At 38.2% G+C, this 19,692-nt stretch overlaps 1 protein-coding gene across 2 annotated transcripts; it reads right to left on the bottom strand.

The window, feature by feature from the left end:
- Positions 1 to 4,264: 4,264 nt before the first annotated feature.
- Positions 4,265 to 19,692, bottom strand: mepce (methylphosphate capping enzyme). Of its 2 annotated transcripts, none has more exons than XM_038289096.1 (5): positions 19,303 to 19,692; positions 15,703 to 17,452; positions 8,187 to 8,405; positions 6,811 to 6,934; positions 4,265 to 6,729 (listed from the first exon to the last, which is right to left on the bottom strand). In XM_038289096.1, exons 2-5 carry the CDS (start codon positions 17,416 to 17,418, stop codon positions 6,695 to 6,697), a joined length of 2,094 nt encoding a protein of 697 aa, XP_038145024.1. In that variant the 5' UTR covers positions 17,419 to 17,452; positions 19,303 to 19,692; the 3' UTR covers positions 4,265 to 6,694. The 2 variants fall into 2 exon arrangements, with proteins under 2 accessions (XP_038145024.1, XP_038145025.1); XM_038289097.1 differs by having other exon boundaries at positions 19,267 to 19,692.

Here is a 19,692-nt window from a genome sequence, read left to right on the forward strand (position 1 = left end):
ATAGTTATGTATATTACATTTCTGACTGTATATCCCTGTAATTATTACACACTGTAGCTTTAAGTAAAAACTTTTTTAAAAAACTTAAAAAGTGAAATCATTTAAAGGCTAATTAAAAAAGTTAAAAATCTAATTTGAAAAATTAAAAGCTATTTTAAAGTTAATTACCAAGTTAAAAAGTGAAAAAATATCCCGTATTAACGGTAATGTTCTGACTTTGATGCAACAAAAAAGTTTGTTTCTTCTGTAAGTGCTTTTTTGCAAATGTCTTACTCTGATGTTTTAGATTAGATCAAGTGAGTATTTTTGTAAATCATATTGACTTTGATTTCCTCCAAGAACATTCTTGACTTGAAATCTTGAATTTTAAAGTATTTCACTGAATTCCCTACAACGGAGGTCTTCAACAGGGGGTCCGCGACCCCTAGGGGGTCAGCAGAGGTACTGCATGGGGGTAACGAAAGTTTTGGTTGATTACACTTTTTTTTTTATATTCCCCCCACCAATTTTTCCAGTAATTGAAATGTCTTTAAATACACATTAACATGAATTCAATACACTGTAATAAACAGATAAATATAGGCAGAAGATGTCTTTCAGTCATCAATGCACACATTCAATGACACACAGGAGCTCTTTTAAAGCTGGGCACCGTTTCATCCACAACACCTGTCCCATCAACCAGAATCAGAAATACTTTAATAATCCCAGGGCAAAATTACATTCCTTACATTACTCCATCTGTAATAGAGTGACTATAGAAACAGCTTGATATAACACAATTTCATACAATATATATAATTAGGGGGTCCCTGCTCCATCTTGCCATTAGTTTGGGGGTCCTTGGCCTGGAAAACGTTGAAGACACCTGCCCTACCGGCAGGTTAACTGTTAAAGGTATAGTGGAGGATATTCACAAATTTTTGAAAAGACCCACCTCCTCCACTTTAAAAAAAAAAGCACATACACAACCCAGTACCCGCTCCCGAGAGGGAACGCCTATCAAATGTCTGAGAGAGCATGCACGAGCCAATTTCTCCTCGTGCACACTCTGTTGGAAAGTCTCTGTTTGCACCACTCATACAAGCTTATTTTCCAAAAGAAGATTTGCAATTTTTCCACTATGTCAGACTCACCATTGGTAAGTGAAAATGGGGACGAGCACGTAAGACAGTCTTATGTAAACATATAACCAGAATGATTGACAATTAGGAGGACCACTTATTTTGATGATGACATGTTTAAAGTGAGGCTTAGATTATTTGAAAAGAGATAGAGTTTCGTACAATAGCTGTTTATCTAAACTGTTTGGTATAGGGGAAGGCAAGAAGCAGCCAAAAGGTCCAACGTAACTGAAGGACCTGCAGAGGTTTACACCTTAGATTGGAGACTCTGTCTCTGCCTCTAATTTTTCATGTCAGCCTCCTGAATACTAAGGATCCCTATGAGCAATATCTGAAATGCACATTGTGGCCACACAAAAATTACAGTTGTTATAAACCCATGAAGATGTTACATTGTTTAAAGAATAAGATAAAAGCAATTTACATTAGTTTACTTTTAATTTAAGTCTTATGGCCCACTTACAAATAATAATAATAATTGAAAAAAACTTGAGATGTGTAGTATGCTATTTGTAAGAGTCCTGCTTTGCCCAAGGTGATGATGATGCTCTGGAAGACATGGCGTGTTTCACCTTTCAGACATCATTTTTGTTCACATTAAAACTATTTCTGGATGCTGTTTCAATATGATGTATTAAAAGTTCCCTGATATATGCTTAATGAAACTAAACCTTTCACAATCAAAACTGAATGCTTGATATCCACCAGCTGTGAGATCTTCTTTAGCAAAAAGTCACATGAAGCATCGCAGAATGCGGGGAACAGGTGCGCCTTGTGCATGTTGGATAGCTGGACTGTCATAAATCAGTGAGTTTCGTTGCTCAGGAAACCGTTGATTTTCAGTAAAGCTGGCTGGCAAATTAGTGGGTGGATTGGGGGTTACAGCTATTTCTCATATTTTCATTGTTGACTTTAAGTTAAAAAACAAATGATACATGGATTCAAAATGATACATAAAAAAGTGTTACTGGTCTAACTGATTTAAAGTTTATGTTGGATTTTATTTAAAGCAATGCATAGATTTTCTTGTAAAAATCCATGGACTTATAATACACTAGTACAGTAACCCTGTTACACAGCGTAAAGGCAACATTGGACACAGCAAACATTTCTTTTTAATTTATTTTACCAACCCTGTAAAGTTGGAACCATGAAATATACTGCTCTAAAAAAAAGGGAACATGTAAACACAATACAACTTATAATTAAATCAAACCTCTGTGAAATCAAACTGTGCACATAAGAAGCATCGCTGATGGACAATCAATTTCACATGGTGGTGTGCAAATGGAATAGACAACAGGTGGAATTTATAGGCAATTAAAGAGAAACTCTATAAAGGGATGGTTCTGCAGGTGGCGACCACAGAACTCTTCTTGGGACGTACGCTTTCTGGCTGATGTTTTGGGCATGAAGTGCAGCTCATCCAGGAAGGCTTGATGTGTTTGTCAGTGTCTTAACCAGAGTGTGAGCGCTACCTGGAGAAAGGGCAGTACATCAGGAGATGTGGAGGAGGCCGTAGGTGGACAACAACCCAGCAGCAGCACTGCTACCTGCGCCTTTGTGCACAACAGGAGGAGCATTGCCAGAGCCCTGCAAAATGACCTCCAGCAGGCTACAAATGTGCATGTGTCTACACAACTGGTTAGAAACAGACTCCACGAAGATGGAGTCTGACACCAGGAAGGCCTGACACCAGGATTGAAAAAATTGCCACTGGCGCCCTGTGCTCTTTACAGAAGAAAGCAGTTTCACATTGAGCACACGTGACAGACGTGACAGAGTCTAGAGACACCGTGAAGAGCGATCTGCTGCCTGCAATATCCTTCAGCATAACTGGTTTGGCAGTGGGTCTGTAATGGTGTGGCATGGTCTTTCTGTGGTAGCATCACTGCCATTAGGTACCGAGATGTGATCCTCAGAATCCAATTGATAACATCTGGGACATCATGTCTTGATCCATCCACCAATGTCACTTTGCAACAGACTATCCAGTTGTAGGGAGATCATACAGACACATGGAGGCCAGACACAATGCAGAGCCTCATTTTGACCTGTTTTAGGGACATCAATTAAAGCTGGATCAGCCTGTAGTTTTTCTCCACTTTCTTTTTTTTTTGCAACTCCAAATCCAAGCCTCCATAGGTTAATAAATCTGATTTCCATTGAGCATTTTTAGGTGATTTTGTTGTCAGCAAATTCAACTTTGTACAGAACAAAATATTTAATATTAAATATTCAATTAAATTCAAAATTTAATTCATTCAGATCTAGGATGTGTTAAGTGTTCCCTTTATCTTTTGAGCAGTGTAATTGTTTAAAATATAGGCCAAATCCTCATCAAATATTGACAAGATGGATGGATTATGTAAATATTCATTTTAACAACTGCAATTAACTAATATGTATAATTTGTGATACACAAGGCATTGCCATGCAATTTGTTTTTGCTCACATTTAGGTTTTTCCCATCTCAAAACTCATCTACTAAATATACTTTGTATTAATTTTTTTTTCTTTACCTGTTCAGTAAATTAAAGAAACAACATAAAGTAGAACAAGATATTTTAGATCTTCATCTGCCTCAGTAGGTTGGCTTGTCAAATATTTTTTTGTCAATCTGGAAAAAGTTTAGCCTTTTCCAAGTAACAAAAGAAAAGTTTCATTGAAAACTGTTAATTCATTAAACCAGGTTTAATGAATGTAAAACTAAAAAAAACTCATTATGAGGAATTTAGAATAAAGAGAAAGAACAGCAAAGCCAGAAATGGAGAAAGTGCTATATAAAAAAATTATTTCAGGAAAATATAAATTTTTCATACCCCCCCCCATAATTGATCTGAATGACTAGTAATTCTTTTAGGTATATATACTTATTGTGTGTGACAGAAAATTTGAATAAATATTAACAATTTGGAGCCAATTCTTTGTAAAATTCACTTGAATTTTACTCTTTTTGATCACTAGTCCACTACAAAGATTCCTGGTTTAACTAAATCATTATCGGCTCAAAATTTAAATGATTTTCACTCTGATGATAGTTGGATGTATACAAGAGAAAAGTCAAAACAAAACAGATGGCCTTCGTGCTTTTAGCATTAGAAACTTGAACTGGAAGAAAATAAGAGTTCACTGATGCCTTTGCTTCTTTCAAACAATTTATCGAGAACAAACATAAAAACAAAACATCAGAAATAAAAAAAATACAACTGCCCTGCAGGGCAGAGGAAACCAAAATCAATGTAAGAATGTCCACATTCATTTGTAAATCAATGCTGGATTAGAAAATCTTAAAGGACAACAAGACCTGCAGCTTCACACTTGAATTGGCATCAAACATTTGAAGACAGGGAAACTTAAAACAGCGCAGTAGTTAAGAACTTAACATCAACAACAGAAAATAATGCAGCAACTTATTTACAATGATTACTTACTGGATTAGAAACATAACATCCATCCCAGTTTTTCACTGGCTATCATTTTCATTAACAATATCAACAAATATCTCCTGAAAAGTGGACGGTTTTCTGCCCTTGATGTACCAATCCTTGGAGCTCGGAGCACAACCATAAAAGCTCGACACATTCCTAAACTTTGTGTTGCTTTTAGAGCAAAACATTGTTGACATCTTTTATCAAACCATCAGAAATAGTTGGGAAGCACGTCAATTCAAACGCATTATATTGAAATCCGAGTAAAAACCAAAAAGAGATACTTTCTCTGAAAAGAGCTTTTATTTTCAAATAAAAATCTTTTAGTTCCACAGAGCCAAACATATCTTTGTGAGGGTCTCAGACGCCGTTTTGATCTCCTCCCCACCCGCCACTGAGGATCAAAGCAGCCTTTCTGTACGCCTGTCCCGATCTCAGATCCTTCTCTCTGCTTATTTAGCTTTGTCAGCATCTCAGGCAAGGACACTGCTTAAGAAGGAAGTGGGAGACAATTACAAGAACAGAATGCTTTGGGGAATCGTTAAAATAGAAAAACCGGTAAAGAGGAGCATAAAAAGGCTGGTTGATTCCTTAAAAACAGTTGACTGTTTGCTCCGAGGAAAAACTGAGCGCATCTTTTGGCAACCCTAAGTCTTCATAAATTATAGAATATTATGAGTGCTGACTAAAATTATTGTTTAGATGCACCAAGAAATAGGCAAATGTTTTTTTTTTTTTTTATCTTTTGCCTCTCAGCAAATGTAGCTTACTTTAGGCTAACAGTTATCAAAACCTTTCAGTACAGTTTGTTAGCCAATCTGGATGTCAGAGAAGGGTTTGAAATGAATTCAGTGGAAGCACAAACCCCTAAGAAACTATCTAAAAGAAAAAACATTTTAATCTGATATGTTGGGTCATGTTTACAGTTAACTCTGGCTGCTAGAGAGGGGGCGGGAGCGAGACTTTCAGCTGATAACAGGAAGGCTGAACATATTTTAGCAAAGTTAGCATGTTAGCGTTTTGTGCTTAAGTTGCCCTCATATTTATAATTTTAGATGTAAGGTAAGGATTAACACCCTGTTGATAATACACTTGGAGACTGCTGCTTAAGTAAAGCTTACTGCGCTAATCAACAACACAAAATGCTGTAAAAGACTGCCAACAGTAGCTTTCAAGGCTGTTTTTATATCCATTTATATCACAGCTAATCAAGAAAAAACAGTTGTCTAGAATCTGTATTTGCAGGTTAAAGGTTTATTAAAGTTAAAGATATTCACTTATCTAAGGATAATGAAAGAATTTGATCATGTGATGAAATCCAAGTCTTTTTATGGTCTACACCAGAGGTCCACCTCAATTAGCCGTCAGCTGAAAAAAAAAAAGTTTATAATTGAAATAAAAAAAAAAATGATATTTTGGATTGTTATATTTATCTTTATAGGACTTTTGTGAAGTTAGCTGCATTCTCAGAGAGTTCAGGACAAATAACACTAGTGTTCAAAAGCAGGGCACATACTTGAGCGCCATGACAAAATGTTTGGAAAGGGCAAATAAACTTTGCATATATCTATTGATGGGGGTAAAAACATGACCTGCATGATGCTGCGTCACTTGAGTTTCTGTTTGGATTTTCAAAAGGTTCCTTTTTAGTATGAAGCCACTTCAGTAACCCCTAGTTTCACTGCACTCCTCCACACAAAACCCACATCTGATGACTAGAACATCTAAAGTTGTTAAAACTGATCTAATGACTAGTTGAGAAACCCTGGTTCATTATGTCTAGTTATGTAGCAAGAGAGAACATTTTGAATGTGATGACATCTGAGCAACCACAGTGTGGCAATGGATCATTACCAGTCGGACAGTTCAAGGGAGTGATCCGCTCGGCATTTCTTCCACAGTCGGGCCAAACTGATAGTTACTTGTCAGAGTCTTTAAGATAAGAAGCATCCTGTTGACAGAACAATCAATTCCTCTTTTGGTCCCTGTGGCTCTTTTCCTTTAGACTTTGATCTTCAGCATCAAGAGCTAACCCTATCTGTTAAGGATGATGGGTCTCAGTCCAGTGAAGCTGGCTGGCCTGAATAAAAGGTGAAGCTTTCAGCGACTCACATTCACTGTTGTTGAAGGCAGGGGAGGTCATTTGTGATAAACATAAATTGGCCTCTGAAAACCTGCATTGTGAAAAAACAAAGAGTTAATACACTTTAAAACAGTTATTTAGTTAGTAAGAAGAGAGTTAAAAACACAATTACCTCTTACTGAACACTTTGGAGACCCGAGGTGCTCAAAACTTGTGAAGCCCACTTCGTTTATGAGATAAGACGAAAACTGCTCAGGTTTGAGTCTGATGCTGCGATAATTCCTGTTAATGTTTTCCTTATGGAGGGAGGAAGAAGAAAATAACTTGTATAACTACAAAAAACAAGCTTTTAATACTGATTATAGAACAGATTCAACGACTGATCTGTAAAGAAAAAAATCCATAAAGCGGTAAAAGTGCACCGATCGCAGGATTCTGGTCAATCATGGATCTTTAATAATCCTGACCTGCCAATGTCCGATCTAAGTTGACGGGAAAAAAATTCATACCTGACACAGAGGGATGTTTCACAGTCAAATAATTTCAATGTAAATATCTTATTTTAAGAAGAAAGACTAAATCTGAAAAAACTAAAATTTTCACTGCACCTAAGGTAATTCTCTGAGGTTTCACGGGGATTTTTTAGAAGCGTAGGGCATTTAAGAACACAGTTTCTACAGCTGTTACACTCATAAAAAAATTGCTAAACTCCCCATTTTCAGTGCAACAGTGACAACTTCCAAATGTGCTGAAGAGAACACAGTGCTCTTTATAAATGAAAAGTTTAGAGCATTAACAGTCTTACTTTCAGACATTTGAAGATGTAGATGGGATCGGTTTGCACAGTTAAGTATTTGCAGCCACCCCAAATAAAGAAAATCTCAGCTCAGTGATTAGTGGAGCCCAACTCAAGGATAATCTTTTACTGCAGCAGTTTATCTCACACTGATTTGTTTTTATAAATCCATCCAACCCCATGTTAAGAAAATTATTATCTTACACAACCAGACAGTACTTACAAGCTGTTTAAAAGGCATGCCTTTCCTGTCCTAGCATTACAAATATAAAACTATCTCTGAAAACTTAAGCAGAGATGTGTTTTCTTGGTCAGATTAGACTTAAAAAAAATGTTTTTAGAAATTAAAAAGCCCAAGTGGGTGTGGTGTGTATTGATGGATAAATATGTGGAAATGTTCCTTGTCCCCACTGTTATGTACAGTGAAAGATCTGATGATGATGTGGGCTTGTTTTTTTAAGGCCTCAACAAAAAAAATTTAACGGTAAAACAAACATGGCTCGACAGTTTATCATTTAATTAGGATAATGATCCAAAACATTAAGTGAAATTGTATGGAGGTTCTTACAAAAACTATTTACTTAAGTATGATTCTATATGGACAAAGTGAATAAATGTACTCAAATGAAAAAAATCACACTGAGAGGATTAACTTTCCACAACTGAAGAATATTTTGTTTGACAGTTTTAACAGATGTATGAGTGTTTATTTACCTAATGAAAAAAAAACAACAAACAAATAAAAATCTTACTGTCAGCTTCTTCCTCCTTACGTAGGACTCCCAGGGCTGCGGCTCCAGGATGAACAAGCCTCCAGGACGGAGATGTCTGTAGGCTCTTTTAAAGAGCCGTTTCAGACCGCTATCTCCCCAGTTCAGGTGCACCCATTTGGTGACGCTGAGGCACAAGATCACATCATACTCTGCCCTCTGAGTCAGGAGGAGATTGTCATTCTCTAGAACATAGTTAGCCTGGAAGAGAACAAAGCGGGGATAAATAAATAAAAAAAATACAGCTTTAGTAAAAAAAAAAGCTGAAGGTTTCTCAGATCTGAAGATCCGAAATATAATATGTATAATCTGTTGTAATAAATCAACAAAAAAAAAACTTCAAAATTGCAGCAAACAGTAAGTAGTAAGTCTAGCGTGTCATCGTTGGTTCGTTGCATCACCTTCTACCACTGCTAGACCCTGATTCTGCATTAATACACCCTTCTGTGTTGGTATTCAGAGATGGAGGACACCATTTAAAAAGTAACTACTAACAGTGCAAGATATACATTTTCCTGTTAGGTTTATTTAGCTTTCAACGCTTGTCTACCATTGTTAGTGTTGGCAGGATTTTTGAAATAGAATAAAATATTCTTCATTATTATTCATTAGGGAAAACCAGCAACAAAGTGAGACCTCAGCTTTCATCTCAGTTTTACTGTAATTCTCTAAATTCCCTGATATCCCCCTAATCTCCACCCAAAAGACAACTTGCATTTTTATTCAAGCATGTGTTTACACATTTTTGTTATTATAAAAGGTTTCTCCAATTTATTTATTCCCTATCAATACAAAGATACTTCAAAGCATGAGAAAGCTGCAACTGTAAAATTTAACGAATGATTTTATTATGACCTCTCTGACGTGCATAGAGTGCCAAATAAGAGATGACTGAAAATTGAACAGTCTGGTGCCATTAGCTGGATTTTTGACAGTGTACAACCTTTTTCGTCTTCCTTGTATTTCTTCACTCTCTAAAATGATTTAATTTGGCCACGCCGACAAATCAAGCATAAATCAAGCTTTAGGCCAAAGACTGTCCCAATTCACCACAGCACTGCTTTCCTACCCTGGATAGTGTTCTTACTGTTGACCCTGAGAAAGGTTAAGGTCAGGGGCCATGAACAGAGGATAGGAGCCAAGGGTGGGCTTTTATCATATCGTTTATCATTATTGTGACATTAATGATAATAATTTTGATTTATCATCAAACAATAAATTGGAATTAATGATGTTTAACAACCTCAAGAAAATGTGAATTGTCTGTTTTATTTTTACTTCCCCCTCCCTTTTCTTTTTTAATTATGGGTGGGTTGACAAATAAAATGCTATATAATTATTCAATAAATGCTTTTACTGTGGGAGTTTTAGTAATATGAAAATTATATTTTCGTGACAGAGGTTTTCCTTCTCTACTTTTGTTATTTCAACAGTACCACAAAACATTGTCTTTAGATTCTTAGTTCCCATTTCCTAGCCCTAGTAGGAGCTACAATTGGAGATATTCATAAAAGGATAGCTAAAGGTTAAAAATCAGTGATCAAAAACACACAAAAGGCCTGTTCCACTCACTGACATCCTGCACCTTCTGCTCTTCAATAACTGCACAGCTGCTCATCAGACATTTGTCTAATTTATAGGTTATATTTATTTCAGGATCTCTGATTAAAAACAAAAAATATATCAGTGAAACATGCTGCTCTAAAAAAAACTAGTTTTTAGCATTTTAAAACATTTTTAATTCAAGAAATTTAATTGAGCTGAGCAGGTTTTGATCCACATTCAGTGTGGTATGTCTGCTAAATATAGTTCCTCTGTAACAGAAGAAAAAACAAAACAGCCTTTTAATATGTATTTATATAGCTCATCAATTTTTGCCCGATGTTTTCAGTGACACTCGGCTTTCCCAAAAGGACATATTTTTTCTGTTATCTCACCCTAACATTCAGTTTGGCAGACTGAGTGGGCGTCACAGGTATCTAACAGATTTTCTAAATGTCTGCTGATGCTATTACTGTATGTTTAGAACTCACAAATGTGACATCTTGTCTCTGATTAACGGATTTCTTTTTTTATTAAGTATTTTAAAACTAACAAATATTTCTAGATGCTAACAACAGCAGCCTGTTTTCACAAAGTTATAATATGGTGAGGCAGTTAGAAAGACCCCCCAGCCAAATGATCCTCTTTCCATTGTTTAATTTGCCATAATTTAGGGGTTTTCCCCACCAAACTGGTTCCAGCTGGTTCTGTGTTTCCCTAGCCACAAGAGGCACTAGCGCTGATAAACTTTTTCTACCCAAGGCCTGGTTAAACACAGCTTTGGTGAAAGAATCCCAGCTAAATCAGATCTGTTGACCTCTTTGTTTCAAACCCTGTCAGAGTAGGGTGACCAGACGTCCCCGATTTCCGGGGACTGTCCCCGTTTTGGACCACCTGTCCCCGGCTAAAGCTGTCCCCGGAAATGTCCCCGATTTTACCGAGGCGAAAAATGTTGCGTGTAGACTGTTATTACAGTAGAGCTGTTGCGCGCAAAAATAGGTATTACGGTAGCTGGTTGCGCTGCTGATAACATAAAGATAAGGAACAGAGCGCACCACTAGAAGCGCGGTAATGATCCTTTTGGATGTCAGCTGCCATTAAAAGACAAAGAGGAAGAAGAGCGCATCACTTTTAAAACAGAAGAAGAAGAAGTGGAAGTTCGTTTTTTACAACCTGTGGCAACTGATGGGGAGCTACGCTGAGTGATGGTGAGTGTGTTAATCAATTTATTTTATTCTGATCGGGCTGATCTTGTGATAAATGTTTGGTTTGTGTCCAGGTTAAAACAGTAATAAAAAGTAAGACAAGACCACGAGTTGAGCATGAGTAAAAGACGCTGGGTTAAAATGTAGCAAAATGATTGAAAACTCCTTGTAAGGCGCTAATCTGGTACGCTGGTTCTCCAGGGATCAACAAGGGTTTGTATAAAGATGATTTAGAATGGATAGGTGACCTTTAGTTTATATTTCAGATAGTTATTATAAGTAGAGTTATTTCAATTTGTTTTGATGATTTATGGTTGTGATTTATGAGCATAGACTTCCAGTTTTTGGTGTGCTTTTTTACTGCTCAGTTTGGATATATATGAAAGTTCCTTGTGAAAAAATAGGAGTCAGTAACAGGAGAACTGAATAAGACAAGATCTACATGATTTGAGAATGATAGAGATAACCACCTGTTTAATGTTCATTTATTATGTGGTTTTTGCTTGTAGCTCCTAATATTGTGGTAATTAGCATTTTTAGTATTTAGATGAGATATTATTAATAATAAGTTTTCATGTTGCACATCCTAATTTTTTTTGGAGGTGATTTTGATTATATAATGTCTCTGTTTTAGAATAATGTAAGATTGATGCTGGAGGAGTGAGGAAGAAGATAGAAAGACAGAAAGGAGATTGAATGAGAGAGGAGGAAACTAGGAACTCTGATAGAAAAAACGGTTGACAAGAAGGGAGAAAAATTTACTTTGAGGAGTAAAGCAGAGAGCAGGAAACATAAGAGGAAGCCTTAATGCACAATACAGAAGCTGTGAAAAGAAGGAAATTATATATGTATATGTTATTGCTGTTTATAAATATGGACTATTCTTGGATTATATACATTGTGTTGATGTTAAGCCTATTCTGCTGTTCAATGGTTAAACTTGTTTAAGATATTTAAAAAGGTTATTTTGCTTTTTACTTGCTATGTCTTCTCTTATATTATTTTACCCAAATTACCAGGGCCACTGCCTCAGACCCTGTTCAGTTAATATTTCTGTTTCAAACACTTAAAATGTATAATATGTATTAATAAAGTTCAAGTGATAAAGCGTTGACATGATTTGAGTGATAAACTAACATATTGAGTGATGTAGTGTGCAAAGTATGCTGTGGAACACAGAGTGGCTGTATACTCAGGTTAGTAGGAAAAATGAACCTGCTACTTTGAGACACACAGGCCCCTGATGGGGAACCAACTACCAGTTTTAGTCCGTGAGGCAGACACCCTGTCTACTTTTAAGGCTAGGCTTAAAACTTTCCTTTTTGATAAAGCTTCTAGTTAGAGTGGCTCAGGTTATCCTGAGCTATCTCTATAGTTATGCTGCTATAGGTTCAGACTTTTGGAGGACATAGGGACCCCTTTTTCATCATTCTGCTTCATTCTCTCTCTGTTCTCCTATTCTGCAGAATCTGTTAGTTCAATCTCTAACGTTCTGCTCTCTCTGCTTTTCCTCAGAGTAGCTTCATCTGGTCTGTTCCTGTTTGGCTGTGACTCCATCCTGGAAAGAAACATCAGCTGTGCTGCTTCCATCAACACCCTTGTTTATAGATGTTGGAGATCGGCCTGTTTTCCAGTGTAGTCCTGTTTCTCTGACTGTGACTAACTGGATGTGTTCTCTTCGTCCTCTGGCATGGGAGCTGGCTCGGAGCTCGTCTGCCTGGCTGTGTGTTTCCTGGACGGGGCCGCCTTTTACAGCTGCCTTTTGTATCTATGCTTCTTTTTCTATGTCTGCTTCTGTCTCCTTGAACCCCAGTGGGCCTCAGCAGGTGGCCGCTCACACTGAGCCTGGTTCTGCTGGAGGTTTCTTCCTGTTAAAAGGGAGTTTTTCCTCTCCGCTGTCGCTACAAGCATGCTTAGTGTGAGGGATTGTATTTGAGTCAATGAGTCGATGCAATCAACTGGTTTTCCTTAGATAGAAAACTTTGTATCAATTTGACTGTATGATCTGGTTGAACTGTAAAGTGCCTTGAGATGACGTGTTGTGAATTTGGCGCTATATAAATAAACTGAATTGAATTGATCTGGCTAGGTGACAGTAAGAAACATATATGAACCTTTACCTGCAGGCTTGACTACTACTTGTTTTTTTTATGTTAATGAAGAAAAAAAATATTTCTTATAGGTATGTACAGTAGATGTAAACAGAATAAGTATTTGTTGCACTTTTTTGAAGAGGTGGGGAAACTCTGTCTCAACAGACAGCCACAGGCATAGAATAAATGTTTGTATTTACTTTTCTAAATTTCTTTTCCTCATGTCACTCTCCCCTTAGGAGGCGGCAGAGCTCATTGGGCCCCCAAAATTGGAAAGCCCTGCTAATGACCCTTGACCCCTCCGCTCCCACCCCCACCACTTTGCCCCAACCCAGAGACACAGTTCTAGTTTTCTACTAATAACACTATTCATGTTATTAATCTTAGGATATACTAAACGTTTGGAAAGGCACATTCCTGGCTTTTACACTTGATTTTTGTTGTTTAAATATTAATAAATATGTAAAAATATATGAAACCATTACTGTCCCCGTTTCCTAATTTCATCTCGATAAGATGTATTGATTTTTATCCACGAGCAAGAAATGTCCCCAGATTTGATTTCAGAAATCTGGTCACCTTATGTCAGAGCAGGTGGAGGGGAGATGACCTGGGTAGAATACCACTGTTCCTTTGTAAGCTAACGTGCTAAGTACGGAAGAGAATTAGGGCCACTGAACAAATAAAAGTTACTGATTTTTAAATTTTATTTCCGTATAATATGAGAAAAGTCAGCATTCTGACTTTGATCTCAGAATTGTGAGAATTCTGACAACTAACAAGCATGTTAGCATCAAGCCGTAGCTATGCCTGTTTTAGAGACTAGCTCTCTTGTTTTAATCACCTTCTGCTCTTCCATTAATGAAGTAGCATCGCTGGGGACCCCTCGAGCACATCAAAAGTTACCCAATTTCCTAATTTTCCACCAAAAGTGTCACTAGCCCTCCCAAAAAACTCACATCTTTGTCAGTGAAGCTGAGTGCTCCCACATCTCTTCCTCCATGGTGCCCATCTACATTAAGTTCCAAAATTCTGAGATTAAAGTCAGAATTCTGAGATTAAAGCCAAAATTCAGCGAAAAAAGGTCCGAATTCTGAGAAAAAAAAGTAAGAATTCTGACTTTTTTCCCCTATATAAAATGAGATAAAATTTAAAAATCAGTCAACTACCGGTAGTTTTTTTTTTCCAGTGTCCCTAAACCTCTTCCGTAGCTAAGGCATTGATAATTTACTATTTAGTTACTGCATGTTAGATGGTGACCTTCTATATAAACAGTCACTCTAGCATGAAAATTGGAGCTGAACTGTCTTTCCAACATCAATATTAACATCATCAAAGCCGAACGTGTTCTGAGTAGAAGCTGAATTTAGAAGGTCAACTAACTTTGCAATAAAATGTTGCTTCCCACTCATGTGCAAATTTGGATGAACTTTCACTGACCTTTAGGCACAGACATGATAGCCGTTATGCCTCTTTATGCAGCTTCATGTTTGATGCTTGTACACATTAAGTTCAGATTCCTGAAGTATTTCCAGTAAAGTGTGTCCAGATACTTCTGCTGCTCCTGTGTTTAATGGCAGATGGAGATCGACTTTGCTCTATTTACTCTGATAAGCTGGTAAAAAGTAGTTTTAATATATTTTTAAGAAAGAAAGTTCACCTCAAATTATCGTTTGTGTAGTCATTGCATCAAGATTATGGGCGTTCTCAATCCGTACTCGTGTTCTCGTCAAGTTCGGTCTTGGCAACAACACAGGAAAGTATGGACTTGGCGAGACCGCAAGCAGGCAGCATTAATATGGGTCAATTGGGACAGAAGCGTACTCGTAACATCACCACACGCTCGGCTCTTCTAGAGCTGCATTTTTTTTTAATGCAGTGTCTCTAGATAAGGACCAATCACAGCTGCTTTTTGTCTGTGCACTTCCGCGTGAGGTCTGCAACCATCTGACGCATATTCAGGATTTTTTTGAGGTGCGCACGACGCACAGAGACAGATTTGATGGAAGAAGCATAAATTGGCTTTTAGGGCTAAGCAAGTTAGCACCTGAAAAGAAAGAAAAAAAGGCCAAGATCCAGCAAAGAAAGATGGACAAGGAAATATCTGATTCCATGTGGGATAGGAGTGATAGCATTTTTATGGGTTTCTTTTGCATTTATTCTAATTTAAAAGTTTTAACCCATAACTTAAATTTTATTTCCTTTTAAATATGTTACCTTGATGCTGTGTATGATTGTATTTGTTAGGAACGGGAATTTTTAGTTTTCCTTGATGCTGAAAAAGGACTAAAAATTATTAGGAAGGACGCTTGGCGTAAATAGCCTTATTTTATCATTATCAAATAGTTTTTGCTGTTTGTACTGGCACATGATGCGAGCACCTTAAATGGATGCTCATGTTAAGAGGATAGGAAATATTTTTAAATTGTAGTTGTAGTTAGAAAACCACTGTGTTGGTAGAAAAGCTGAAATCAGTCTCTGCAGGTTGGTGTTAAAAATCTAATTTTTCATATTTGGCATTAATGTGCATTTCTTTTTCTGTAAATGTGTCTAGTCTTCCTCTTTATTTTTGGGGTATAATATATTGATTTAATACAGTCATCATTTGATTTGATGTTAGCATAAAAGTCTATAGTGAAGAGAAAGGCACCTTCTTACCTTAACGAAGGACACATTAGCAGGGAAGTTGCCGGGCTGCGTGTTACACGTTTCTGTAATTGGGGGAGCAGCGATGGGTCCCCTGGAGATCCGCAGAGACACGGGGAAAGAGCAGCTGGACGAGCAATCAGCAGGTGTATCACAATGCTTTGGCTCCACATCATCAGTCTCCCTGCCCTGCCTCTGAGTGCCAACCTCATCTTTGTGGCAGTCCATGTCAGCTGTATCGCCGCCCTTAGCTTCATCAGATTTTTTCTCCCTGCCTTCCTGCCCATCGTTCCCATTATTCCCTTCCTGCTTGGCCGGCTTTTTCTCCTGCGTTGCATGCCTGGCCTCTTGGGTCTGTAGCTCAGAGAGATAATGTCTAATGTTTTTACGAGCTGCATGTATGAGACCGCTGTCGATATCCAGACCCAATATGCGCGTCGGTCTAAACATTTTGGCAATATAGAGGGTCAGGTGGCCGGAGTTGCAACCCAAGTCCAGAATATCTTTACCTTCAAACCACTCATGACGAAGAACATGTATTCGAGGGTCTTCGCTACAGTTTGGGTTGCGATATCCGTAATACTTATTGTAGTTCCCATACTGGAACTTCTTCTGATGTTCCTTTATATGACTGTGGTGCTGCTGGTGCTGGCGAAGTCCTGAGCCGTCGACCCTTGGAGTGTGGAAGGAATTTCTTTGACCCGTCTTACTGTAACTTTTATCTTCATATCCTGCCTTGCAAACGGGAGTAAAGTGGGTGATAGGGGGCTCCATTTTGCCGGAGTTGCGTCTTCGCTTGCGTCTGCTTGCATGATGGTTTATTCCTACGTTTGAGAAAGAGGTTGCATCCTCCACAGGTACCGATGTCATCTCCTCCTTGGAGCTAAATGAGCTGTTAGCGGAGTGTTCGTGAGAATCTCCGGAGACACTTGACAAACTGTTGAGCTCTTTGATGGGGTCTTGTGCAGAGGATGAACCTGACATACTTGGAGGTTCAGTGGAAGTGTTGACTTTGACTTCGCTTTTATCTGATTCTGACAGGTTCATCTGCGTGGCTGAAATCCCGCTCACTCCTCCGGCTCCTCCCCCATGGTGTCTGTTGCGATGTCTTTTCCTTCCACCACTTTTGAAGGGGGACACCAAAAAACTGCTGCCTGTTATTCCACTGTTCAAGTTTAGGGGATCTGTGATGTCTCTAGGGATCAGAATCTCGACAGGATCCCGACTCTTCGACGGCAGCGGTGAGGATTTTGGCGTCTCCGCGTTGAGTGCCCTGTTGACCTCTTCGTCCAGCAGGCTGTTGAGATTAAGCGGGTCAAAAATGTTGCCTCCCAAGAGGAAGTTGGTGGGCAGGACAGAGTCGCTCTCAGAGTTGGCCCTTCGTCTCCTCTTCCCAGATGTGGGATACTTGAAACCGGAACTTGCAGTGTAGCGTCGCTTAGTTAGCTTTGATTGCTGTTGCTGTTTAGGATGATGGAAGGTGTTCCTGCGCTGGATGCTGTTGTCGTTCCCTTTGGGTCTCTGTCCAGTGTCGTCCGTGCTTATATTTTTTGGCGAGGCTGCAGTTTCTGGGGCGGGACAGGCAGCTGCAAAGTCTGGAGTGGCTGCAGCTTCCTCCATCATCACAGAGACACTGCTGTAGCCTCCAGTACAGTCTGAAAGCTGCAGAGGTGACGCTGAGCTGGCTTTTGGACTGCCAACTTTCGTGGTTTGTTCCTCTACAGACATCTCTTTTAGCTTTCAAAGATATTCTTTTCTGGATCTGAAAGCCAAAGAAAAAAGATGCTAGATAAAAACCAATAACAATGAACAATTCATAGAGCTTTACATATAATATATAATTTAATATTTAAATTAGGGCAAAGCAATGAATTTATCTTTTTTTTGTTAAAGGTTACATTTTAGGAAAATCTGATTTTTTTCCCCCACCAATCCACTCCTTAGGCTTCCATCACTCAGAGTGACATTAATTAATCACTCTTTGTTTCTCGATATCTCCTCATAAAGATAAACTATCTGCAAACATTTAGTGTGTTATAGTTTCACTTATTGATGTAAATCACAAAGATCTCACAAGCATTTTTCACAGCTTGAATTTTGTGACCCTTGAAGTTAAGGCCAATTTCCACAGGGTTGATTGTAATAAAAGCTTTTGAAAGATTTGCTGGGGAAAAAAATCGGAGGTTAAATTATTAAACTACATCTCCCAGACCGAATTTAAATCAGATTAAATGTTGCTGGATTTAAAAAAATAATATTAAAAGCGAGTTAGTGTAAACACTGGATATGTTATTCCAGTCTTATTTTACTTATTAACTTGAACTAAATAAAGATGGCAAAATGAAAAATTCAGCAGGTTCTTTGGTATAAAAAAGGGCAGAAATCATGGGAATATTGGTCCAGCAAGGGTCAAAATCTCTCGCAAATTAAAGATATGAAAAAATGATGCCTTATATAGTGTATGCTGAGATGTAGTTAAGATCTATAGATTATTTTAGTTAAATAAAAATTTGATTATACATTGTGTTGCTGTTATAAATTATAGAATAATTTTATTAAAGGTTTCCAATAAAGTTTGCTTCTTTTTTTTTTTTTTTTACTAAAATTCAAAGTTTTTTAAGGCTTTTCTGCTTTAAGTTTATATTCAGAGCAATTTTGAGTCCAAACATATACTGTAAACATCCAGTAAAATATTTACCTTATATGACAGTTTCTATTGGGTAGTTTTACGTTTTTTTTTTAAGTTTAAAGTTTTCAATAATTGTCATTTCCAACCATAGATTTGTTTCTGTACTGAGTTTTATTCATTTATTGTTTATTAGAGCAGGTTAAACCCCAGCTGTCATGTTTTAAAAGCACTAGTGTAGTTACTGTGGCCTAAACAGAACCAATTAAATAATAAAACAAAATGTCAGCCAATTTTTTTTTCCTACTTGCTTTGATTCTGTTTTATTTTCCTATATTCTAATCATGTAAAGCACTTTGCATTGTCTTTGTACAGAATTGTGCTATATAAAAACAAATTTGCCTTGCCTTTAAGAAAACGATTTTTAAAAGTTCACCGTTTTTCCACAGACAAGTTTGAGTTCTTTCTGTTTAAATGCAGAGGACATTCCTCCAATATGTATTTTAAAAAAGAAAATAATGCTCATAAATGTTTTCACAAACCTTTTTCCCCCCGACTTTACCTATAAATGATTCATAATAAAAATCAATATGATCCCGAAGTAATCAGTTTGTATCTGCTGTATAAAAAAAAACTTGTGTTTACGTCCCGAATATAACCTAAAATAAATGAAAATAGTCTTATTCTAACAAACAACCAGTGTTTGAGTCTGTAATGTGACCCGGTAAGGTGACATGTTTCCTGAAGAGCTGAAAAGTTTGGGAGTCCTTGTTGGACGTTAACGCTGTTAGCATATTAGCTTGTAGCTTCTCCATCGCGGGCCACTGCGCCCAAACGTCGAGCAAACGTTCGGCTCAGCTGCGTCAGATAAACAGCCGCTGACCCACCTCGACCTGCTGCTGCCTGGAAGCGGCTATGAAAACGATCCTATCTCCCTGAAGGCCACCTACCCGCATGTGTAGTCCCCATCAGAATAACAGTCTCACCTCGCTGTGGAGCTCTCTCCCCGCCTCCCGACTGTCACCGCTCCGCTCCGCTCAGGCTAACGTTAGCATAGCTACCCCACACAACCGTCTCAATAGAAACACTGGAGTGGGAAGGTGCACAGACACGCGCGGCGTGGATAATATGCCCTGGTCTGAACCCCACTCGGGCTCCACTGTTCGTTCAGACTGCTCCTAAATTAACTCTAGTCGTTGGGTATCAGGAGGGTTGGTTAATAAATGATTTCATTCGGTGAAGGAGGCGGCATGGCGGCGCATCCGGGCTCCGAGCTGAAGCCAAGTGTGACTGGGGCGGAGATCCCAGGCTGCAGAGCCCGCAAGGAGGAGAGCCCTGCGCTGCTGTCAGCTTCCTCCTCCTGCTTCAGCCTCTTC

This window comes from Cyprinodon tularosa, unplaced genomic scaffold (assembly GCF_016077235.1).
Source record: "Cyprinodon tularosa strain WSP-4 unplaced genomic scaffold, ASM1607723v1 ctg263, whole genome shotgun sequence".
In the NCBI taxonomy this organism is placed as follows: Eukaryota; Metazoa; Chordata; class Actinopteri; order Cyprinodontiformes; family Cyprinodontidae; genus Cyprinodon; species Cyprinodon tularosa.

Bases quoted from the DNA above. Each gene is read 5' to 3' on its own strand.
- mepce (XM_038289096.1), bottom strand. From the start codon at position 17,418: ATGTCTGTAGAGGAACAAACCACGAAAGTTGGCAGTCCAAAAGCCAGC. The intron at 6,935-8,186 runs GTAAGATTTTTA...TCCCTCCATAAG, and splicing joins TAAGGAGGAAGAAGCTGACA to GAAAACATTAACAGGAATTA. The intron at 6,730-6,810 runs GTAATTGTGTTT...TTCACAATGCAG, and splicing joins TCCAAAGTGTTCAGTAAGAG to GTTTTCAGAGGCCAATTTAT.